Source organism: Coenobita brevimanus, chromosome 51, assembly GCF_032717465.1.
Source record: "Coenobita brevimanus isolate Jiangsu-jjx chromosome 51, ASM3271746v2, whole genome shotgun sequence".
Taxonomy (NCBI): domain Eukaryota; kingdom Metazoa; phylum Arthropoda; class Malacostraca; order Decapoda; family Coenobitidae; genus Coenobita; species Coenobita brevimanus.
In genome coordinates this window covers 6,128,727-6,153,995 of record NC_137004.1, presented here as the reverse complement: position 1 = coordinate 6,153,995, position 25,269 = coordinate 6,128,727, and the positions used below count along the sequence as shown (strand labels likewise).

The window sequence follows — 25,269 nt, the reverse complement described above, 5'->3', positions numbered from 1 at the left end:
GCAGCGCTACCAAGTTGGGTTGGTCGCTAGATTTAGCGCATTTTATAAAAATTTAGCTCTGAAAAATCCTACGTTTAATAATAAAGAACATTTTAAATAAAGTCAAGTTCAGCACGGAAGTTTTAAATATGCGCGAAAAGTTTAACGCGTTTTTAAAATTAACACTCAAGATTTCTTTCTGGAAACACTGTCTGCCGAGGCTGCCGTGACAACTGACATCTGTGATAGCTGATAGCGTGATAGTAAGACCGTATTGCTGCCGGTGCTGGGGTAGCTATTAGGAAGTGACAGGTTAACGTCGTATACTATGCCTAGAAACGAGAAGATAGGTATTTTGGGCAGGTAAGAGGAAAGGCCAGCTAATAGTCACAGTTACATCATAGTTATTAGAGACTGTCAGTTCTGTCATGTATAAAATAATCAGTTGAATGGGTCCCACGTTCTGATGAATCATGATACGTCAAACCTTCACCCGTGATATTACATTTACAACCCCCCTTCCTTGTTCGATATTGGTGTAATGTATATTAATGGTCATTGCCCAGAAATGCCAATACTATATTATTATTATTATTATATGTTTCGTGGTACTATAAGATTCATTCATTCATTCATTGCCAGACGCCATGCTGAGGGAATAACATATTAGCCCTGAGACGTTACATAATGAACGTTACTTTTTGTAACATAGGAGACTTTTTAACCTTTTTAATCTCATGCATAGACCTGTACAATATTATTCCTCAGTTTCAGTAAAACATGTAGCTCTTCTATGATGGATGAAATATTGAAGATAATGTTCATGATTGACAGCTTTAGCTTTTAATTTTTTTTTTTTTTCCTGCTGATGAGACAGCAGTTACAGAATCGGTATTGGCCTATATCAAGCTTTTAATATGGTAATTATTTAGAAGCCAAAACTGCAGTAAAATAACAGCATTTGCTGAAACTTTTGCGACACTGCCATTGCCATATGACACCTCCCCACTTTTGGGAATCATTAGTCTAAAGCCCCTTAGAGGTCATGAATGAATACAGTATCTACCTTCAACAGTCCCTTGTGCAGGAGGTTGTAAGGATGTAAAGAGAAAATGCTTAAAAACATTTAAACTGCTGTTGTGTTGGTAATTTTCTCTTTTTTCATCCAATAGTTGAATTGGAGATTAGTCTGGTATTAACCCTTTTTAAATATATATGATTTCATAAATATTTACTACACATCTGGGGGCTTCCAATGTTAGGAGTAGTGGCAATCCTAGGTGGGTAAAATCAAAAGGGGATCTGGGGGGCAAAACCCTCCTGTTGGGTTGTCAAGTTAGGTTGGTGGGATCATCAGTAAACAAGCTGCTACAGGTATCCAGGCAGCTTCCTTAAATGCCTTAAAATAGGTAATACCCCCAAATGGGTACAATTGTTTATACGTTTTGTTGTCTGTAATCAACAAGCAGTTATTTGTGTTGTGTATTGTACTAAAATTTCATTCATTTATGTGAGCTTTTTAAGAAGACAGTTGGAATCGCCATGGCGATGTGGTAAAGCTTTACAATAAGTTCTATTTTTATCTTCATTTCCATCAGAAATGACCAATTTTTGAGATATAGCTCCTTCCCAAAAATTAGTGAATTCCAAACCATTTTAGGGTTAAGCCTACTGTCTGGCCAGTAAGCCAAACCTAGACTCAAAGCAGTTCAGTCCTAATCGAAACAAAACCCATCTTTCAGAAATCAACCTTACATTCAGGGACAAAATCGAGAGAAGGAATGGGAGAGCTCTTATTACTTTTCACAGGCTTTGGGAAATGAAGTTGTTAGGTGACATCTTAGCCAGAGATTAATTGTTACCCATGTTGGCCAACATCTGCCATGATTAAATTTGTATGATCTCTTATTATTTATTTCTGATGAAAGTGTTAGATAAGAAAAGGTGTTTGCACAGGTGAGATCTAACTACAGTGAGCTCGCCTACTGCGCGATCTCAGAGTGCCCGAATTGCATTGTGCATGAGTGACCAAAAATAATAACCTCACAAAACGCGAGGTAGAGGCAAGGAGTGGCTCAAAAATGCCATTTTCCATGAGTACGCGAGCTCCACCCCCACACAACGTGCCAATAGTGACCTAGAGGTTCATGGGGAAGATGCTCAAGAGGAGTCTACAGTAAGATCTCACCAATAACAACTTCGACAATAACATTTTCGACAATAAAGGTAAGTTATATACCCAGTTGCTATAATAATGACGGTTATTTCGCGAATACCAAGTTGCTATACTGCCAATACGTCGATAACAAGATGAATGAAATAGACAAGCAAGGAGAGATGAAGGAAATTGCTGAAAATGTGAGAAGCAGCAAGGAGGAGAGGGAGGATCTTCCCCTCACCACCTCCCCTGACTCACCCGCCACCGTCCCCACCACCACCACTGCCCCACCTGACTCACCAGCTGCCTCCCTGTCCACCTCCACAGCCCCATCTTACTCACCTGCTTCACCTGGCATACTTGCAACCCCCACCATAATGACTGTTGCTACATTCTGGAAGAAATATAATATTCGACAGGCCATAAATTTCTTCGTCAAAGCCTGGAGTAATACAACACTGGCAACCATTAAACAAGAGTGGTGCGGCCGGGGTTGCGGCAAGGGCACTCCAAGTGTGTTGCCATGCCTCGGAACCCCTGTTATTTAAGTCCATCAGGCCTGTTGTCTACTGTTGTTAAGGTGACTGCTCATATTTTTGTTATTGTAGCTATATCTGTAGTACAGTGTCTGAAAAATTTGACCTTCATTATGTCTCTAAAGGCCAAAAAATGTCCAGGTATGAGGGGGTACCACCCATATGTTATTTTTCCCATAAGATTATGTATTCTCAGTGAGCGATATCACACTGCACGAGGACCAGGACCGCCCAATCTCTTGGGCACTGTGCGAGCCCACTGTATGTGGGTTTATAGCTTAGACTAGTTTTGCTGAGTTTGTTGACTGTTGCATTTTCAACGATTAGATATTCTTGAATAATCTCGCTGAGTTGCCATGGAAATTTTTTGTGATTAACCTTTATAAAAATTGAAGCATACTCTAAATTTCATCCTGGGGGGACAGACAGGCTCAAAAGATTGTGCTCTAAATGGATTAAGTTCTCATGAATGCGGCAGCCAAGCTTTTTGGTCCCTGCAGTTAAGAAAGTAGTGTAAGTTTGAAATGCAGTTTAGGTTACTTTTGTATACTTTGCAGGTGCAGGACATATTGAGAACTAATGTCATAAAAAAAAAAAAAAATGAATGTTAGTTTGATAAACCAGTTGCCACGGAGTGAGGGAGATAACAACTGATAAAACTGGAGGACAAGGTTCTTGAGATCTGAAACTAGTAACCCCATTGACCTGTCTCTATGCTTTTATGTAACTATTCATTTTGTTTTTGTAATGTTTGATATACAGCTCTGGCTTGAAATTAGGGTAGATGAAAATATTACTTGCCTAAAAGGCTAAGAATCCCAGGATTTGTTCATGACTCAGTAACTTGACATTAATTGCTCTTAGGTTAATGGCTGCTAATCACAGTTTGACTGCCTGTGTCCTGAAATTCAGACCTGAATTCATTAGGTACAACTTTGAGTATTCAGCAATACAATATTTGGTAGTAATTCTGAGCAAAAGCCTTAGTTAATAAACAGCATTTTACATGAGCTGTACATAAAGCTCCTCTTGACGACAATGCTGTGCATGGGACCCATAGGTCATAGCCATAATAATATGGATACAGTAGACCCTCAGTTTACTTGGCCAATGTGGGGGTGGTGGTAAAGTAGCCATGCAAATGTAAATGTGCAAATACAGTACCTTAATATCATAGTCATTTGGCGAGTGGGGTGCACCTCTTTGCAGGATTTTCCTGAAGTCCTTATTTTCATCCACTTGAAAAACTCCCTCAGCAAGCGCATGCATAAAGCCACACGGATCATTATCAGATATGAGAAATAGTGCATGAACAAGAATATAATGGTAATATTGGCCAGTCAGTGAAACTTTTCAACTCACCTTAATACTTGACTATAGATGATGAAATGACATTTGTTTTCTGGAGGAGCTATCTGAGGCTGCAAGGATACAGCAGAAGTAATGACCTGTGCCTCTAACCCATTGAAGGCAGAGGCAAGACCAGATCCTAGACAAAGGCCTGGGGCAAACTTGGAGCTTCAGTCAGTCTTAAGTTCGAATTGAGATGTGCCCACCAAAAACCAATACCGGTATACAGTAACAAGGCTTAAGTCTCTCACACGCTGAGCCAAGGCTCTGAAGTCCAGATCACATCTGAGTAGTCTTGAATCAGACTCAGTTTCAGAGCTATATTACCATGTATTCTGCTAACCCTACTGCAGTGCTCTGATCCTGGATATACCTATAACTGTAATGACAGCCTAGGATGGTTCAGTCAAAGCCAGGATCTGATATGTCCCATGTATTTCCAATATACAGTACAGTAGTCCTATATACTGTATACATATGTGTAAATTTTTTGGAATAGTAGAATCTGTGTCCTAAGGATATTGCCATATGTGTGTAGGAATGACAGTGTTCAGTTATCCCCCTAAGCCAGTGATACCTCAGGTACCCCAGAGTTATGGGATGTTTTGGGATTATTGATTCTTCCCGCAACGTCCTCTCCAGTACATAACTGGGGGCAAAGGGAGGGGGCATTTTTATCTTGTTGAATATGAAAATCTTGTGTGAACATCATATTGGTGTCCTCTAACTTCAGTACATCAGGATGGGGATCATCCTTACATTTATTATTATTACTGTTGTTTGTTGGCTATTTAAAAAGATTCTAGAACACTTCATTGTTAGGTATTATCAGGCCCTACTCTGAGAGACTCCAAAAATAATTGTCTTTTCCATTTGTGAGACAGATTTTCTGTAATGACTGGTTTACTAGTAGTAACCATGATTTACAGTCTCAGAAATACATGATCCAGGCTTTGTTCATGATGTCTCTTATGGGGCCTTCATGCCTCTGTAGGTTTTACATCAGTAGTGCTGTCTACATCTGCCTGTCTTCCATCTGTGACACCAGCACTAGCCATGTGACTGTGCCTTCATTATTCCCACCCAACTTGCTCTTCAAGACTTGTTTCTGGTGTCCCTCCCAGAGGACTGTATCACAGGTTGTGAGGTTATCAAGAAGATTTTCTGTGAAAGGGCATCTAGATTGAGCTCATGGTCTGTGTGAACCTCCTCCTGCAGGTGGTATTTGTAGTTAATAGGGCATTACTGTACTGTCATTCCAACAGGCCTTGTAATTTGTTGGCTAAAATCAGACCCACTATTTGCAAGCACTAGGAAAGTATTGTCCCCAACTGGCACACCCAAATGAGACATCCTAACCCTCCAGGCATTACACTTGTCTGCTCACACAAACATATGCAGCTGAATATTGTGACTGAAAACAAACAGCTGACAGCCAGCATGCACCAGGATACTCTTCAGTGCCAGGAATTAATCACAACTAATGATTAGAAGGTTCACAGGATGTAGGTGCCCTTGCTGATGTCAGTTCATTAATGTTTTTTTCTCTTGATTGATGCCTAGGAATAGTATCTATTAGGGTAGTACATTCCTAGGGCTTGCAAGTACTGTAGAGGGTTTTATTTTAAGACCTGCCATAATATAGTAATATAATAAGTCTTGTCTTTTCTTACCATCTTAATTTTTTATTTATTTATTTATTTTTTTAATTTGGATACTACGTAATAATTCTACACCATAAGGAAAAGTGAAAATGTTCCTAAAATTGCCTCTTAGGAAGGGCTGTAGTGTTTTTTTCAACAGATTTTTTTTCTTTATACCAGCGAATTCTGATTCCCCCTCAGGATGGGCTGGTCACAGGTAAGATGGACAGGCATAAGCCCAATTAGTCAGACTCAAAAAGGTCTTTGTGCAATTTGTAATACCATAAAATATAAATGGCATCACTACAAGGGCTAGTAGCTATAGAGCTGTACATTTGAGGGGAGTTGGTTGGGTACTGTATTTCCTGATATCATATGTCTTGTATAAATGAGAAAACTTTTATTTATGGGTAATTTTTGTATTGAGGATTCATGTAAGTGAAAATCATGTCATGTAATGAGAACTGGTGTTAAAGTATTCAGTTCTTATAAGTGAATTTTCAGATATAAGGAGTTCGAATAAAGGAGGTTTCTGTACCTCAGACCAGGGACTGACTTGAAAGGTTATACAGTAGTTGCTACCAAGGCATTCTTTCCTAGTGTTTGCAGATGGATAGATTTATTGTAAAACCTTTCATTTTGCCATGGACATTAATCCATTCTCCTTAACACCTAAACCGCGGGTTTGTTTTGCTTTGACTTGCGTGTCCTGCGTGCATATTCGCGCTCCGACAGACTCTCTAAAAATATTTGCCAAAAATCAGTTCTTAGTCCTGGAATATTAAAATTACATATGCATATGGCACATACCTTCAGCTTTCTCCTGGGATGTTTGTTGAGCTTTCGTTGAGTACCGTAGGACTTGTGGAGATCTCTGAAGTTGGGTAACGAAGTCTCCACTTTACACTTCCCTATGATTCTCAGATAGTTTGGAATCCATACTCAAAAAAAAAAAAAAAAACACTGTGAAAGCAATGAAAATTACGAGTGCATATGACCTTCCCATTTCCGATCGCTTGCCGCTGGTGTTCTGTCATTTATTATTCATAAAAACACTCACAGTTTATATTTCTATTACTATATAACACTTATATATATCTACAGTCTTTATCCATAAGTTTCCTTCAGTATTAGTAGTTTATTGTCGCTGTAGGCATTCAATTTCTCTTTCAGTAAAATACGTAGCATTCACTTTCTCATCCTGTATACTTGCGTTGAGAGTGAATCTGTCACTTTCACCTTCACACTCATAACCCATAGTATTCATACATGCTAGAGTGAAACTTTCACTTTCATTACTCCTAGTATATACACTCGTATTCTTATATTATTACTCATCTACATTTCTATTTACATTCTCTATTTTATTTACATTATTTACATTTTTATTTTATTTACACTGTGTTATGCACTGTCACTTGCAGTAACTTATAAACCTATTTTCCACTTCACTTATATTTACATTCATTGCTTTCACTTGCTATTTACACATTACAGTATTTACACATTTACATTTACATTTGCACTGTGAGTAAATTTTACTCACCAGAAAGATCGTAGTCACTCTCTATCATTTTCATTGACAAATTAGCCTGTTCACGTTCAACACCACTCATCCCTTTACCTCTTTCCACACGAGGTTCAGTAGGGGGTAGAGGTCACAGGGCCCTTTGCATGGGGCTAAAAAAGGGTGGAATTTGACAGACGCGAATCCAACGTGCTTTCACCTTGAAAGACGACAGTAAACTGAATACAGTGTGTGGTGGCCTGCCTAGGGGAAGTGCAGTGCTGCCAGTCTCAGCCCGGTGACTGCTGCATATATATACGCTATGAAATGATTGGCGGGTAATCTAGACAATACATAATAAATTAGGTGCTTAGTTCCAGGTGAATGTAAATATCACTTTGGCTTCTCCCTTCCCTCCTTATGTATATTTTTATTACGAGAATGGATTATATGGCTTATTTCAAGGGGAAATAAACAGCAAAAATTAGCGAACTAGTGCACGTGAGGTGTTGTCAGGTGATAATTAGCCAATTCCAGGTTTATGGCACTATCATTTACCTTATTTCTTTTTTGTATATATTATTTGGTATAAGAATAGGGCATAGGGCTTATTTCAATGGATGAAATCAGTGGAAAATTCCAGGGAAGATTTACTTAGTGTAGCACAGCCGGGCAGGCGAGAGGAGAGGGTAATGGAGGGGAGGTAGGGAGGGGAGTCAAGAACGGGGAGAAATGGCTAAATTGTCAACAATGGATGGGAATACAGATGAGATTGGGAGTGCTGACTAGTGTTGTACATTGGCAATACTGATAGATGATACATGCCACCACTTGAAAGCCCGGGCTAATTCAAAATAACACAGAATCTCAAAAGTGACGCCCCGTATGATCCCTTGCTCCTAAGTGTCACGAAAGTGATGCCCCGCGGTTAAGGGGTTAAAAAAAGAGTGTAACTGCACCATAAGAACAGCAGCAGATAAAAGGTAAATAAAAAAAAAAAAAAGAAAGAAAAAGAAGAAGAAGAAGATTTCCAACCCTGCACTGTGATATGATGCAATATCTGCAATGTAATTACCTAGTAGAAAAGAGATGACAGCAGTTACTTCTTTTTCCACAATCGTTGACCGAGAAGCATTTTTGTAGGGCTGTACAGGTAGTCTTCATTATATGTCAGGGTTGTTTTGCTAGATATTGCAACATTTTTCATACTTGGCACTGAAAATTTGGTCAACTGACAAGACTGTTTATATGTAGCATCAGTAGCAAAAATTAAAAGCAAAATAAAACAAGGACTGCCTATAGGTAGCATCAATAGCGAAATTGAACAGAAAGGCAAAATAAAACAAGGACATACAGTTCTGTATACACATGAACCATTATCTCATATTCATGGTACTTCTTCTGCAGTGGGTTCATTGGGCGGAGCTGGGCCATGCTGTTTGCTAGCGTGGGCTATGATGTCTGCCTGTACGATGCCAAGCAAGAGCAGGTGGGTCCCAAAGTGACAGAGTTAGAGACAGTCTCATTTAATCACTTCATAACCTGATTTCTATTCTCAAGGTAAATAAAGTGATCTAATGGTAGCAGGGTTAAAATAGTGTATAGGTACACCATCTTACTGAAGTGGTTAAATTAGTACAATAAAAAGACCTGAGGTTTATGTTTTCAAAAGTGTTGTTCTTTGCAGGTATCAGCTGCACTGAAGGACATTAAGCAGCAGCTGAGCAACTTGGAATCTACTGGGCTACTCAGGGGCAAGCTCAGTGCTGATGACCAGTTTAAATGCATCAGAGGTGAGCGCTTGCCCTCACTGTCATTAAATCCTTTTGTTCTACATAAGTTCTTTAATGATGCATCTTCGAAGTTGATATCCATTTACATTATTTTGTTTTATTTTTTCTTTAATTTAATTTATTATTATTATCATTAGTGGTAGTAGTTGTAGTAGTAGTAATAGTATGGCAGTATTTACTCCTGGCACACTAAAACTGCCCATCACATCATTCACAGGACCTCCGTTTGTTTTCTTTTAGATCAGCAATCACATTCTGCCCCTCCCTCCCCACTGGTTGACATTAATTTCATCACTGCAGACTACTCCTAGAATATCATTTTCATTCTTGCCTTATTTCTCACAAGTTGCATCTGTGACTGCTACAAGTATTAGAACAACTTTGTGTCATGTCAAGTTAGTGCTTTACATACCTATTCCTTAAACTAGCATGCACAAAATTTCTTATTCTTTGTAATTCATCAGACATGGACAGTCCTACTCCCTCCATACCACTTGAGCTCACGCTAGCACACTCCACCTTACACATATGACACTTTTCACCCAGTTTGCTCACTATATGGTATACCAACATGTCAGGGAAGTGTAACAGTTTGAATGCCTTCAGAGACAAGGTTTGCTTATTTTTCTCTTAAGTAGGTAATGTTTGTCTTAATGCATTGTTCTTATAGACTCTGAACACAGGCACTGGTAAGTAACCTAAATGTGGTGACACTTTTTGCCCTGGACTGAGTAAAGCAGTTGCAGAATACACCCAGGATCCAAACCTCCTCATATTTCTCTGCACTATGCCATGGAGAAGGACTCTGGTCCGACCTTGGCGTGGCACTGTCTACCACAAGCGGGTGTACTTTTTTTTTTCTCTCTCTTTTTTCCCCCCCAACTCTTGGCATAATCTTCACAGCCTATTCCCTGAGGGCCAGCAGTCCTCCTATGTACTATACACCTCCACATGCCACCATTTCTGCAATAACACCCGCCATCTGTATTGAATACTGTGTATGCTAGAGCTGTTTCATACAGGACTGGTGTATTGGTATCAGCAGGGGTGCTTCTGCAATTTGTCACTGGTTCTGGTAGATCAGTAAAGTTTGCTTGAAAGAAAATCAAATCCTTAAACTATTCTCTACTCCAACAAGGATTTGAACGTGGGTCTATTGAGACTGTGGGCCGTAGAGACGCAGTTGCCTACATGTGATCAGTGGGCCTGCTTGACCAGACAGACGGGTTTAACAACAGCAAGTTGTGTCTCAGACTTTCTATTATTTCAAAAAGTAACAGCAAAATGTTAACTTTCATGTTTCCTCCAGGGGTGAAAAGCCTTAAGGAGTGTGTAGAGGGAGCCAAGTTTGTGCAGGAGAGTGTGTTTGAGGACCTTGAGCTGAAGAAGAAGGTATGGCTTTTTCAAGGTTGGCATTTTTAGTTATATACTGTTCATTATTTCATGGGCACCTGGGGAAGGCCTCAGGAGATATAGGGGTAAGGTTAGTCACTGACTTGATAAATATGATTATATATGAGTGTGTTGTCCCAGATGATTGGTTGAAGAGTGTAATTGTAAATGTGTACAGTGGGAAGGGTGATGCCCTGGATAGAGAAAATTATAGAGGTATAAAGCTTTTAGATCAGATAATGAAGGTAATGAGAGAGTTCTAGAAGGTATGATTAGAGAAAGAGAGAATACTGATGAGATGCAGTTTGGGTTTATTCCAGGCAGGGGGACCACTGATGCCATATAGAGGAGTAGACTGTAGCACCAGTCGAACAGGGCAGTACTCCCGAGGTTGATGGGAAGCTGGTGACAGGGAGAGCTGGAGCTCCCGTTTCACCAGCCCTCAGGACTTGATCCTGACCATCTCCCTTTTCTGAACATTTTCAGTGCATTCATTTACACAGAGAGTAGGCCAGCATGCTCTCATGATACCTCTACCTTCAACTGTCTACACCACACTACATGCGCATAACATATCACACCTTCTATTCACATCTTTAGTAATGGCCGCTGCAATCTCACAATCAAATGAGGTGGTATCTCGGATTGCCACCACCGGCAGGGTAGGGCTGGAGGCACAGGGTCCTCCCGGTCGCTATCAAGCGACTGTGCCAGCAGCGACTGTTGCTAGTTCCGGGAATGCTCATCGGCGAAGAGGTGACGGTGCGGCCTTATTCTTTACCAACATCCGCGGCCTTACAACAAATTTAAACTCAATTCATTTTTTCCTTCAGTCCATATCCCCTTTGGCCCTTTTCCTCACAGAACCACAAATCTCACCCTCTACCGATATATCTCCATTTTGTTTTCCCGGTTACCATCTCTTTACAAACTTTCGAAACAAGGGCGGCACCTGTTGTTATATCAAATCCCAATATGCAGTTGACACTATTTTAAACTTCACTTCATCCAGTTTTGATTACTCATTATATGAATTAAATTGCCAAAACATTACCAAATATATCTGTGTAGTTTATCGTTCCCCCAATGCTTCTTCGGAACCCAGTGTATTCGATTCCATATCCACTCAGTTGAGTAACCTTGACCTTGCCTTTGGCAATGAAATTACCATTTTGGGTGATTTTAACATACACAATGTTGAATGGTTATTGCATTCTGTCCGGACTGACGACGCTGGTCTAGAATGCGAGCTGTTTGCGGAATCGTTTAATCTCACCCAGTTGGTAAAGCAACCAACCAGAATACTTGATAATCCTGACCATAATGCCCATCTCTTGGATTTATTCTTGACAAATAATCCAGATCAATACAGGATAGAGGTACTGTCACCACTTGGATCCTCTGACCACAATCTCATCAAAGCCTCATTAGTTAACCCTCCTACATCTCCCCATTCCGAACCTGTCAGGGTGACCCGATGGCACTTTGACAGGGCAGACTGGGATGGATTTAGAAATTATCTTGCTGATGTTCCATGGCAGTCTTTCTTCTCTAGTGATCCCAATTCTACCCAGTCCCACATTTGTGACTTAATACTAGCTGGTATGGATTTATTCATACCAAGTCAACAATTCACTAAAAGATCAAACTCTCCAAAATGGTTTGATGGCAATTGTGCCAGAGCAACAGCCCAAAAGTCATTAGCATATAACTCTTTACTTAAAATCAAAAACACCTGAATCACTCTCCCAATTTAAAATTGCTAGAAATCATGCAAAAGCTGTATTAAATCTATCTAAATCAAACTTTCTTCAAAAGCAAGCATCAAAACTACTTAACAACCCTAATGACAATAGAATATTCTGGTCAACTCTTAATTCTTTCAATAATAACTTCAACAAGTCATCTTCCATTCCCCCACTAAAATCTTCAGATGGCAATATTACAAATGACCCATGTGGGAAAGCAGATATCTTTGCTAGTACCTTTGCAAGAAACTCTACCATAGATGATACCAGCCAGAATGTATCAGTACTGGAACTTGATTCTCCCGAAATTGCCCCACTTAAAATACAGACAAGATTTGTAAAGTCCATCCTAGACAATTTACCTACCAACAAAGCTCCAGGTCCAGATGGAATTCCGTCATTTGTTTTGAAAAAATGTTCCCCTGAACTTGCCTCTGTCCTAGCTAAATTATTCAGACTATGCATACGTACTTCTTTATTCCCAAATTCATGGAAAGAAGCCAATATCCACCCAGTTCCGAAGAAAGGAAGTTCGTCTGACCCCTCCAATTACAGACCAATAGCTATCACATCTTCTCTTGGTAAGGTATTTGAAACTTTAATTAATAAGCACATAGTTAAACATCTTGAATCCAACAACTTAATTAATGATAGACAATACGGTTTTCGCCAAGAAAGATCCACCATTGACATACTCAATCGCTTTTAACTCATACCATCCAACAATCAATTGATCTTTTTGGAGAAACTCATGCAGTAGCTCTTGATATCTCTAAAGCTTTCGACAGAGTATGGCACCATTCCCTGCTGTCCAAACTCCCTTGCTATGGACTAACGTCTTTTGTTCCTTTGATTTCTTCTTATCTTAGTGACAGGAAAATAAGAGTAAAAGTAGATGATGTATATTCGAATTTCCACTCAATTAACGCCGGCGTGCCACAGGGATCAGTTCTGGCGCCAACCCTATTTCTGGTTCATATTAATGATCTCTTATCTGTCACTCACAATCCCATTCACTCATATGCAGATGACTCAACACTACATAGTTCATTCACACTCAGACATCCATTTACAAAGTCTAATATCTCTACCTCTCAACTCAATACAGCCATCTCCATAAATCAAGATCTATCTACAATCAGTGAATGGGGACAAAACAACCTTGTCTCTTTTAATGCTAGTAAAACTAAATATATACAGTTTACTAATAGACAGATATTGCCAGATTCGTACATTACCTTCAGTGCTACTAATATTCCCATCTCCAAAAGTATTGAAATTCTTGGTGTCTCACTTAACAGTGCCCTCAGCTGGACCTCTCATGTCAGATCACTTGCTAAAACCGCCTCAAAGAAACTTGGATTATTGTACAGAGTCCGTAACTTCTTCGCCGATGAGCAGTTAGCTATAATTTATAAGAGTCATGTGCGCTCTCAGCTTGAATATTGCTCACCCTTGTGGAATGGTTGTGGAGAGGTTGCATTAAGACAACTAGGCAAAATTCAGAATAAAGCTGTTAGAATCATTAACAACCCTGCCATTACATATAAACTACCTCCCCTGCAAATAAGAAGGAATGTTGCCTCCCTTGCATTATTTTACAGATATTTTTTTGGCAAATGCTCAGACGAAGTTGCGTCCATGGTGCCACGTCTCCATGCCTTCCCTCGTGCTACATGGGCATCTGGTAGCGCTCATGACTGGAATGGCACTCAACCACATTGCAGAACTTCTGCCTATCAGAATTCTTTCATTCCCCGAACTGCATCTCTCTGGAACTCGCTTCCCCAGAGTTGTTTTCCTCCAAATTTCAACCTACAACTGTTCAAGTCTAACTGTTACAGATATTTTATGAACAGAGGGCACCAGTAATCTGGTGTATGGATTATTTTTTTTCTCCATTTGTTTTTCCTTCCTCCGTTCTGTTATTTAAAAAAAAAAAAAAAAAAAAAAATATTGTTCGACAGCTTCAGGAAAAATATATTGGGAAGAAGAGGGATCTGTATTCTGTTTTTGTTGATTTGGAAAAGGCCTTTGACAGAGTACCTAGAGAGGTTGTGAAGTGGGCAATGAGAAAGCTTGGAATTGAGGAGTGGCTGGTTAGGGTGGTTATGGCCACATATGTGGGTGCTCACACCCAGGTAAGAGTGCACGGAGAGTTGAGTGATGAGTTTTCCTTGAATGTTGGTGTGCATCAGGGGCCAGTTTTGAGTCCGATGTTGTTTATCATGGTACTTGAAGCCCTCTCACGTGACTTCAGAAATGGACTTCTGTGGGAGATATTGTATGCTGATGATTTGGTGTTGATTGCAGAGTATGAAAGGGAGGCGGAGAAAAAATTTAGGAAATGGAGAGATGGTATGGGGCATAATGGCTTAGGCTAAGGGTAAATGCAATTAAAACAAAAGTGATGATATCTAGCATTGGTGGCGGTACTGTCACAGATGAAGGCACGTGGCCTTGTGCAGTTTGCCACAAGGGCGTGGGAAGTAATTCCATCTTGTTTAGTGTTTGTAATGAATGGGTGCACAAGAGATGTAGTGGTATCTGAGGATGCAAGATAATGCTGATTTTATGTGTGTGGCGTGTCAGGGAGAGCAGGTGGAGATTGACAGGTGTGAATGGATTGAACTGGCTGGTGAGTCTCTTGAGTGTGTGGAAGAATTATGTTATCTGGGAGACATGTTATGTGCTGGAGGTGGGGCTGGAGCTAGCTGTGTGGTTAGGGTGAGAAGTGGTTGGAAGAAGTTCAGGGAGCTGTTGCCTCTCCTGACACTGAGAGGACTCTCCCTATGTGCTAAGGGGTCTTTGTATGCAGCATGTGTTAGGAGTGTAATGCTTTATGGTAGTGAGGCCTGGGCAGTAAAGGAAGAGGATATTCGCAGGCTCAAACGTATGGAAATGACAATGATTAGGTGGATGTGCAGTGCATCCCAGCGTGCAAGGCCTGGGGGGGCTGGGTTTATGTTGGAAGAGTTGAGAGGCAGGATGGGACTGAAGTGTATTGGTGTTGTGATGAGGAGAGGTGGATTGAGATGGTTTGGGCATGTGGAGAGAATGGGGGATGATAATTGGATTCAGAAAGTGAGAAGTGTTAATATTGGGGGTGGGGTAGCGAGGGGTAGACCGAGAAAGACATGGGACGAGGTCATTAAGTGTGACCTCAGGGTTAAGGGACTGAACAGGGAGGCTGCAATAGATGGTGCAGAATGGAGAGCTGCCATTAGGTGATCAAGGCTGATGCATGCAAGCTTATTGGAGCCTTCAAAAATGAACTAATGAACCTCTTAAAGCCATTCCTATAGTTTCCTTTCCACCCCTCATCCTTTCAGGTTAGACAAGAAGCAGAGAAGTTACCTCTTTGACCATTACCAGGGTTTCATGGATGCTGGGAAGACTCTTCTCAGGTCTAAAATGACTGAGACTTGGATATTTGTAACCACCACATGCCTTAAGGTTTCAAATAATATTTTTTCCCTTTGACATTCCAGGCACAGCTATAGAGGAGGAGCAATTTTTGGCATATCCATGATTACTGTAATAAAAGAACAAATGTTGTTTGCCAAAATCTGTGTGGTAAATATCTATTTGCACTTGTATTTGCCTATACAGTATTATTGTACTCCTATGATGAAAGTAGGGTACTGTAATTATAACTGCTTGTTCTTTTTTTTTTTGCTTAAGTGCATGATGATGGAATTGTGGTAGGAATCTCAGCTTTCCTTTTTCAAAGGGCTGGATGCAGCCCTGCCGTCCAAGCAAATAGGTGACTCCCACCATGTGATAATATCCTTGGATGAGGATTGCTCTTACGTACATATTTTCATGACAGTGCTGACATATACTGTCTTGCTTTGTTGTTTTCTTTATCTGCTTCCCTCGATGAACCTCCTTTAATCTTTCTCACCAGTGACTGCTGTATATTTTGTAGCATAACACTATGTGGTTTTTATCTGCATCCTAAACTCCAATTAAATAATAATAGCTCGTGCTAACCTTCATGTTTTTCTTCTTGGAGAAGCTTATCAATTAATTCAGTGTCACACAGCAAACCCTCAATCATCCTGTGTATGGTGACCAAAGGGGTGTTGGAAGGTGACATACTAACAGATAGTGACCTAGTACCTCACAAAGGGGATCTAACCCTCTATAAAATGCTATACCTGTATTGTATAACTGTTGAGATGTAGAAAAAACACCACCCTTAAATGGTGTAATAAGCCTGATAAAATGCCATTGTATTGTACTGTACCCTGTATACTTCCAAACACACTGGCCATCTGACCCCAAGAAGCAGAGTCAGGCAGGGTGAGGCAGGTTAGCAAAGCAGAAAGAAAAAGGACAGGCAGACCTATCAAGCATGAGGAGAGAGAGAGAGAGAGAGACGGGTGAAATGTGTTACACGAGTGACAGAATTAAAACCGAAAATGTTAGGGGGATTAAACTCACCAGAGAATAACTGAAGAATTTCTTGATAAATTCCGTGTAGGATTCACAGTATGGCTGCCATTGCAGACAGGAGAGCAGCAACTGTAGGGAGAGGACAGACCGACATGTTGTCAAACATTTTGTGACGAAATACACAAGGAAAAAAATGGTATGAAATGTGATTTAGGAGGAGGAATATACATATTTCATATAAAAAATGAGAGGAAAACAAAGGATAGGGACATACAGGTAGCAGATTAGAAATAAATAAATGCAACATTTTCTTAAGCAGGGGCATTGAAACAGAAGCAAACAAAACAAGTGTCTTCAGGAAACACACAAACCCTACATGCAGTGTTAACTTGTGTAGTTCTTTGGGGAAAATTTTGTAACTATCCTTGCACTCCTGCGTAACATCATATACAAAATACTGTACCATAGGTAAATGATAATTATCTGACTGTTCATGATGTAATCTTTGTGCACTGTGTGAAAAATATGAACTGCAGAAACAACCAAACTGAATATTAGTGAGTGGTGCATGTATAACAGAGCCAAAGTTGTGACCAAAGAATGACCATTCATATTCAGTTTATATTGTCCTATTACATTTCAAGCTGTTATTTTACATGAATCTGAAGCAAAATATTTAATATAAATTCATTGCTGATTGGCAGCAACTGGTGATGATGTCATCATGGTTTATTCCATTTTGTTCGGCTTGTTGTGGTGGTGGAGCGCCTTGGATCTGAGAGGCTATTCTACCTCCTTAGTTTTGTTCAGCTTTGTTTGATTACGTTCCCTTCTGTTCCTATGATGATCCGAGTCTTAAGAAAATGTGGCCAGTGCCATCTACAATAAGATAAATTCCAGGCTAAGTGAGCTTGCCAAATATCTCAATATCAAAAGCAGTGTTTTTGGTAGTGGGATTCATGGTGCTGAATTCGATCATCTACCTTGCAGTACTGTACTGTTATTATGCCTCTGGTTACCTATGGTGGAGGAGGCATTAAGTGGTTGGTCTGTCCATGCATGTGTGTGTGCGCAGGTCCGTGCAACTGTGACACTTTTCAGGGTGTGATATCTCCTGAACCCATGGACAGGTTTCCACCAGACTTTTGCTAGTCATTCTGTATGAAGAGATGATGAATTGATTAGGTCAGGGGGTCAAAGATCATGGTCAAATGGGATTGGCTTAGTGTATCTTGTGGGCGTGATATCTCTTGATGGATTTCGACCAAACTTGTGTCAGTGATACAGTATGAAGGGATGATGAACTGATTAGGTCAGTAAGGTCAAGGGGTCAAGGGTTAAGGTCATATGGATGTGGGTATGATATCCTGAAACCCTGAGCAGATTTCTACCAAACTTTTGTAAGTGATACAGTATGAAGGGATGATGCACTGATTAGGTCAGCAAGGTCAGAGTGTCAAAGTTCAAGGTCCTATGGATGTGGGTGTGAAATCTGAACCCCTTGGTGAATTTCAACCAACCATTTGTCAGTGGTACAGTATGAAGGGACGATGAACTGATTAGGTCAGCAAAGTCAAGGTCATATGGAGTCAACTTAATACATCTTTAGTCTCATTTCAACCCACAATGAACCCTGTCATGGAGGTTGTATGGCAAGTCCATCCGCAAGGCTTGGGTTAGGCATACTGAGGAATACTTTGTGTCGATAGCCTGGGGCCTAAGTTTTTGGTGTTTCATTGAATATGGAACGTGAAGTGATAGCAAAAAGAAGGTTCATGCAGTTAAGAAATCAGGATGAAATGAAGCAATCTATTGTGAGACAAATTTCCAAGTAATGAGTTAAACTGCCAGGAAATCGTGTTTGAGTGACAGAGCACTTGGTGCAGATGTTAATTTGGGGGCTTCCCAGGGAATTGTCTTAAATTCAGCCATTGGCTGTGATGGATAATGAAGTATGCCAGAAAATGCGGTGATAGGTAATTGAGAGTTTATATGTACTGGCAATACCTACAATGGCTTTATTGTACCAGGGAAAACTGTGTGCAGAATTAAATTTTGATTGGGTTCTTTTGAGGTATTGTTGCAGTCAGGGCCACATCCTCCATTGAGCAGTGTCACAGTTTATGGGTTAATGGAATATTATCTTAAGCAGCTGTACAGGTAGTGTCCAAACCCTGCCCTTTCTCACTGGGGACACTCCAGCATCGCCAGTCTTTCCTTTTACTGTATTTCTTTTTTCACATCATCTATACACAGTATACAGCATTTGTTGAACAACCTGGAGGCATGGTACATCGATATGTTTCAGTCATTTTGTTTTGTATTGTTTGTAAAGGCTCAAACATGCATGCAGGCATTTTCCATGGTCACTTAATGGTGGCTTTCCATGCTGCTCAGTCTCTGGCAGCTTCCCTGTGCAGTTCCTTATCCCTAAGGTCACACTGTGTGACTTATCCCAGTCATGTTTTGTCTGCATCTTGCAGCCATACTGTCAGTGTTCATACATCTTACCTTTTGCACCTAGTTGTCATCTTCCATCCTTTCAACATGGCTAAACCATCTCAATCTACCCCACCTCATCACAACACTAATACCAACATTTAACCCCTTCCCGCTGAGTATTGGGCAGGACCAAAGCAAATTTGATGGACAGACATCACCAGGTGATGGTAGGAATCGCAGTTGTTTTCACGCCATAGTTTGAAGTGGCTGCCACCTGATCTCATCACCAAAGGGTAGGGAGAAACTCTTGCCACCTCACACAAACGTACCTCAGTCTTCTCTGTGACTTAGCCAGGTGCTGAACTATGCTGTCTGAGACTTCTCGCCCAATTCCATTCCCCCCTCATGCAGACAGCTTGCCTCATCCACCCCTGCTAAACCTCTTGCCAAGGATACTATGAAAGGGCTCAGTGATAGTACCATAGGGCGTGCCTTGGATGCCAGTGTGTCTAATTTATCTAGTAGTGGAGAAGTTATCACATTGAGAGCGAAGTCAAAGTTTGGGCTGCGCACACACTCACGAAGGTATCCTGCTTTGAATGCCAAAAGTTGGTCATCTTCTTGTCCTTACTCATCAGATTGACTACCTACAGATCTGGGGATGCTTTTATTTGCAAGAAGACTTGGTGAGTACTGTAACATGGTTTTTAATTTGTTTCCCTAACTGGTAGACTTCCGAGATACCAAGGTTTGAAAACAAGCAGTATTGGGAAAGTATTCCGTACTTAGAGAATGACAGCGTCTAGGGGTTAACCCATTCCGTGCCGTGTCTGTATATAGACAGACAAACCAATAGTGTCAAAATTGCCAACTCCGTATAGACAGACTAACTCACAGTACCCTAAATTGCCAAGTTTGTACAGTATATATAAGGACATGGTTTTTCTCACATTTGCGCAAAACTGTTTGAGTCTGCCCTTCGTGTGCAACAGAAAATGGTATGATGGACACCCCTCCTGCCCTTCCATGCCTTATACCAGTATAATGCAGTATTTAGAAAAAAAAAAAATGAATGTGAAAATAGGCAAAATTAGCATGGACCCACAAGTTCCCATCATCATAGTTTCGGCTATGGCTGCGATACACACACCAGATTGCGTTCCCATACTACAAATGATCCATCCATCTGCCTACTCTACACCAAAATGGACTGTCTATCCACATCAGGCACTGACAGTTTCTGAAAGTAGCCACCTGACACAAATGTGGGTCATGCCACGCTGCCTAAGATGTTGTACTTACCGTACTTCCAGGCGAAGTTGGAGAACTTCCAAGTGATGAACTAACTGTTAATGATGTATCAATAGTGTAAATAATAAAAGTAATATAAATAAATGTAAGTAAATAGAAGTTAATTGTGAAATCAAGTAATGTAAGGAAAATAACATATGAAATGTGTGATTTACCATAACTAATATGACTGTGCAATGTGAATGTTTATAGTTCCATATACCAATGTAATGCTTTCTCCGTGTGTCTCTAACCCATGGTGTCCGGCATTTATTTCAGCCGACCCTTTCCCTGGCTGGGGATTTCTGGAAAATCACCATTTTTTAAACCATAATATCGCAGCAAATACTTAGCCAAAAATAAATAACTGTCATAATGCTCATGAATCTTTTGACTTCAAGCTGATGGCCTCAGATTGTCTGGGTGTTGCGTAGAGTCAGAGAGAGAGCCTATGGAAGTGGGGTAACTTTTAGTGTTTTTTGTGGCTGTGTCCGTATGCATGGCTGAGGTGTGGTGGCACAAGTAAGGCTTAAACTATCCCTTCACAATAAAAACTTTCAGAATATCACAATCAACTACAAACACCATTTCCGTGTTGGCACTTTCACTTAGGCCTTTTCCTTTCTGGCACATTGACTTCATTGGTGTTGAAGCCGACAGCTGCAGGCGCTCAGCCAAGGATTCAGACACAGGGAAAACTTTGCCTAAGTCTGTCCATGACGAAGGTAGGCAAGTAACTGGAGCATGACTGGGATGCATGTGGGAGAGTTACCATTGTTTACCTGTAGTGGTAATTACCCGCGCATTATTCAGACAATGCCATGAAACGCTAGATCACGTATACACGCTACCTGGATGTCTCTGGACGGTCATCTGTACGTGACACCCAGACGCTATGGGTTAATATCTCCACTGTTCACCACTACCCTTCCTTCGTCATTCCTCATGCACTGCTCATCTATGATATCCCTATTCTCCCACTTGATCTGATTTGCTACCTTAAATATCATGTTCTTCCTTTCCACACAATTTGGTTATGAAGAAAAAGTCTGTGACTCAGCCTTCGCCCTGTAAACCTCATTTCTAGCCCTAAACTTGGCAGCCAAGTATTCCTTTCTGTTACCACCCTTCTTCCATTCCTGGAAAAACCTTCTTTTCTCCTTAACTGCAGCTTCTACACCCTCATCCCACCACCAAGTTAGTTTATGTCTTGGTGGGCCTCTTGTCCATCCACGCACTGAATCAGTATCTCTCAAGAGGTTGCACTTGAGGGATCTGCACTGTTCATTAACACTTCTGTCAATGTCTCCCTGTTCAGCCACCACTCTTCTCATCTCCCTATAGAAGGTATCCCTTACTGCATGTTTTTTCAGCTTCCATATTTTTCTTCTAGGTGCACAGGTCCTCTTCTTCATTACTCATTCCATAAGCATCATGTCACTATCAAGAACTTGTGTTGCTACACACACCTCTCGCTCCCTATAACTTTAGCATCCCTCATTAACTTCCTATCAGCCCTCCTGACCAGAAAATAGTCTATCTGGCTGCTATTTCCCCCTGACTTATAGGTAATCAACCTACTCTCTCTTTTCTTAAAATGTGTGTTGCACATACTCATGTTCATTGCATCCCCAAACTCGAGTATCCTTTCCCCTTCCTCATGTCTTGTACCATATGCATATCCCCCATGTACTCCTTCATATCCTTGAGCTGCTTCACCTACATGACCATTTAAGTCCCCTTCCAAAACTTCAATTTCACCGTCCCCCATACCACTTACCACATGTATTAAGTCATCCCAAAATCTGTCCTTCTTTGCCTCATCCAAGCCTGCCTGTGGAGCATACGCCAATATAAATGCAACTATTTTCCCACTGAACAAAATTTTCTTTACTATTATCCTATAACATTCCTGACATATTCTATCCATTTCTCCCTAACCAACACACCCACACCACCTTATCCATCTATCTTACCTTACTAAAACAACTTGTAATAACACACCCTCCCAGCAGTCTTTCTGACTGATCCGCCCCTATACCAGACTTCTTGCACACATCTCACATCCAGCCACCTCCTGCTCAATGTCTAAACCACTTCCCTCGCACTTCCTCTCACTCTTCCCACATTTCACAACTCCACTCTGATCCCCCTGGGTGATTTAGTGTCTGTTGGCTTGCTTTTAATTACATTCTTTTAACTTGGTCATAATCAGTAAAAATAATAAAGGGGAGAGAGACGTCACAGGCCCCACCCAATGCACAGTCCCAGGTCCAGGCAATTACCTTTTTTTTTTATTATTATTATTATTATGCTTTTAGATTCTGATGTGGAAACCTCCCTTTTCCTCTCCAACTGCTTCCTTAGTTCTTCCTGTAACTCCCATAACACTCAGGAGGCTGATACCAGACACTTCCCTCTTTCCCATTGTCAAGGGAACTGTTACACCTGGGGCATTTAAGATGAGAGTGACCAGCCTCACTCATCCCTGAGTGGCATTACATAAGCAATCAACCCCACCCACCCCTTGGATATAAATCTTCACCGGTTCAATCCGATTGGAGCGCAATAATTACCGGTACTCACTAAACCACCTGGCACCAAAATTTGGTTATATGGTTACCACCCAGTGTAGTAAATGGTTTCCTGGTGTACAGGAAGCCATTTGGCTTGTCATTCAGTGCAGAGTCACCCACAGGCAGAAGGAAGAGGAAAGAATGAAGGAAAGAAAGACAGAAGAGGAAGTGTATAGTTACCCGTAGGCAGAAGGACAAGGAAAGAATGAAGTAAAGGAAGACAGAAGAGAATGGAAGGAAAGAAGGATGGAGGAGAGGAAAGGGCAGACACCCGACAGCAGCGCTACATCGAGTGAGTGGATGGTGAGCCCCCCCCACCCCCACATCCATTTAATCAGTACAGTATCCTCGCGTCCAACACGTGTTTGTCCAGCACGATTCGCGTCCAGCCCAGAGAGTAAAAAATTAGTACGATTTAATATGATTTAAGTACTGTAAAACTGGTGCGTAAGCATAACACTGACGGAGCTCAGAGAAGTGGGCGAAATCCGCAGAGTTCGCCTCTAGCACGATCACCCCTGGTCCAACACGGTCTTACTGGATGTTCCTGTGACACTGAGAGCCAATCAAAACTTCTGATCAAGTAGCCTCCCTTGCCCGCTATCATGACGAGATCGTGGTGTCGCCCAGTGAAAAACACTTCTGCTCTCACGTGATGTTTTGTTTAAATTTCTCCCGCCACAGCGCCACTCAGTTGCATAATTCGCATTGGATGGTGCTTTTTTCTCGCTGCATTTTCTGCCCTTGCTACTGCATTTTACCCTGCTCACGATGCCTAGGAAGCCTTCTGAGAACCCCAAGAAGTGGCGGCACCTCCCTCAGGCAACGAAGCTAGAATCCATCGAGAGGCAGAAGAAAGGGGAGAGGAATTTCAGAGGATTTATGAGGGAGGGTGAGGAGGAGCAGCAGCCATTACCCGCTAGTGACGCCAGCAGCCGTCCTCCAGGGACCCAGTAGGACTACCTACAGTCTCGGATATCACCTTCCATTCCCAGCAAGCCCACCAACATTATCCTAAAAGGTTAGTTATCCTTCATAGTACAGTATCATTTATTATAATTACAGTAGTACCAATATATGTATAGGTATATGGTAGGTATTTAGGGTGACTTTTCCTAGGGTTGCTGACATAATTCATTTTTCCCCATAAGCTCTGTTGTTTGTCCAACACGTTTTTGGTCCAACACGGGACCCATGCATGACAATATTACCGTGTTGGACGCGAGGGTACTGTATCTCACCCACATTTCAGAAATTTGCCACACACTCCATCAGTTCCCAGTGCATCCCTCATCATGACTTTCTTGACTGTCACATACTTCCATCCTATTGATCCCCACTTTCCATCTCTCTTTTCTTCATATCCCATCCATTCTGCAGCTACTAATACCAGCACTTCTTTTATTCTCTGCATTCAGATTCTGTGAAAGTGCTCTCTCCCTGTGATCACTCTCTTTTCCTCCCCAGCTGTCAGACATTTAACTGGATACAGGAAGGAGTATGACCTTTCCTCAGCTCCTGAGCCTGAACTGACTTCTCCCATCACCATTTAAAACACGTCGGAGTGTTGTTAAAATGGTATAAAATCACATCCTCAGGCTACCAGCAAATTCAGTTTCCATGGGCAAAAAATGGGTTTTAGACCTTACAGAATCTTATTTTCTCTACTTTTTTTTTCCTTTCCTCTCTCATCTGTGTACTGTGCATGTGATGATAAATTGTATTCCCGGTGCTTATATCAGGTTTGGAAGGAGGTGGACCAGATTGTGGGCTCAGATACGGTGCTTGGGTCGTCAACCTCATGCATTCTCCCATCCAAGATCTCGGCTGAACTTGTCCACAAGGCCAACTTTATAGTCTCACATCCCGTAAGGCTTCTCTTTGTTGTTTAACCTTATTTGCTGCTTTTCTCAGCTGTTTTTGCTTTAGTACTGCAATTCATCAACTGTTTACTATGAATATTTAGTATTAATCTTCAAATCTCTTACTGTGAAGTGTTATTTGGACTAGTTAATATCTTTGAATAATCTCCATCAATTTCCACATCCACAGGTAAACCCACCGTACTATGTGCCAGCTGTGGAGTTGGTGCCTGCTCCATGGACCAGCAAGGATGTGGTCATCAGCACCCATGCCCTTATGAAAGAAATTGGTCAGGCACCCATTACATTCAACAAGGAGATTGTCGGATTTGGTGTGAACAGAATTCAGTGAGTTAAGAGGATGTGATACATAAGTTTTATTACAGGTGTTTGTGTTTATTTGCTTCATTTATTAGGCTCCAGCATGCTTGCTTGGGTTGACCTTGGTCACCTAATGGCAGCTGTCCATACTACTCAGTTTCTGGCAGCCTCCCTGTTCAGTCAGTTATCCCTGAGGTCACACTCTATGATCTTGTCCCAGGTCTTCTTTGGTATGCCTCTCACAACGCTACCCATGACATTCACATCTCTC

The 25,269-nt window shown here is 41.2% G+C and overlaps 1 protein-coding gene across 1 annotated transcript in view; it reads left to right on the top strand.

Moving 5' to 3' along the window:
* Positions 1–237: 237 nt before the first annotated feature.
* The window catches only part of LOC145399979 (lambda-crystallin homolog), a 43,484-nt gene continuing 18,452 nt past the window's right edge, over positions 238–25,269 (top strand). Inside the window, exons 1-6 of the mRNA XM_080272477.1 lie at positions 238–342; positions 8,581–8,662; positions 8,861–8,966; positions 10,276–10,358; positions 24,558–24,683; positions 24,868–25,025. Coding sequence (XP_080128603.1) covers positions 308–342; positions 8,581–8,662; positions 8,861–8,966; positions 10,276–10,358; positions 24,558–24,683; positions 24,868–25,025 — 590 coding nt within the window. The 5' untranslated portion in view covers positions 238–307. The remainder of the gene's footprint in view (positions 343–8,580; positions 8,663–8,860; positions 8,967–10,275; positions 10,359–24,557; positions 24,684–24,867; positions 25,026–25,269) is intronic.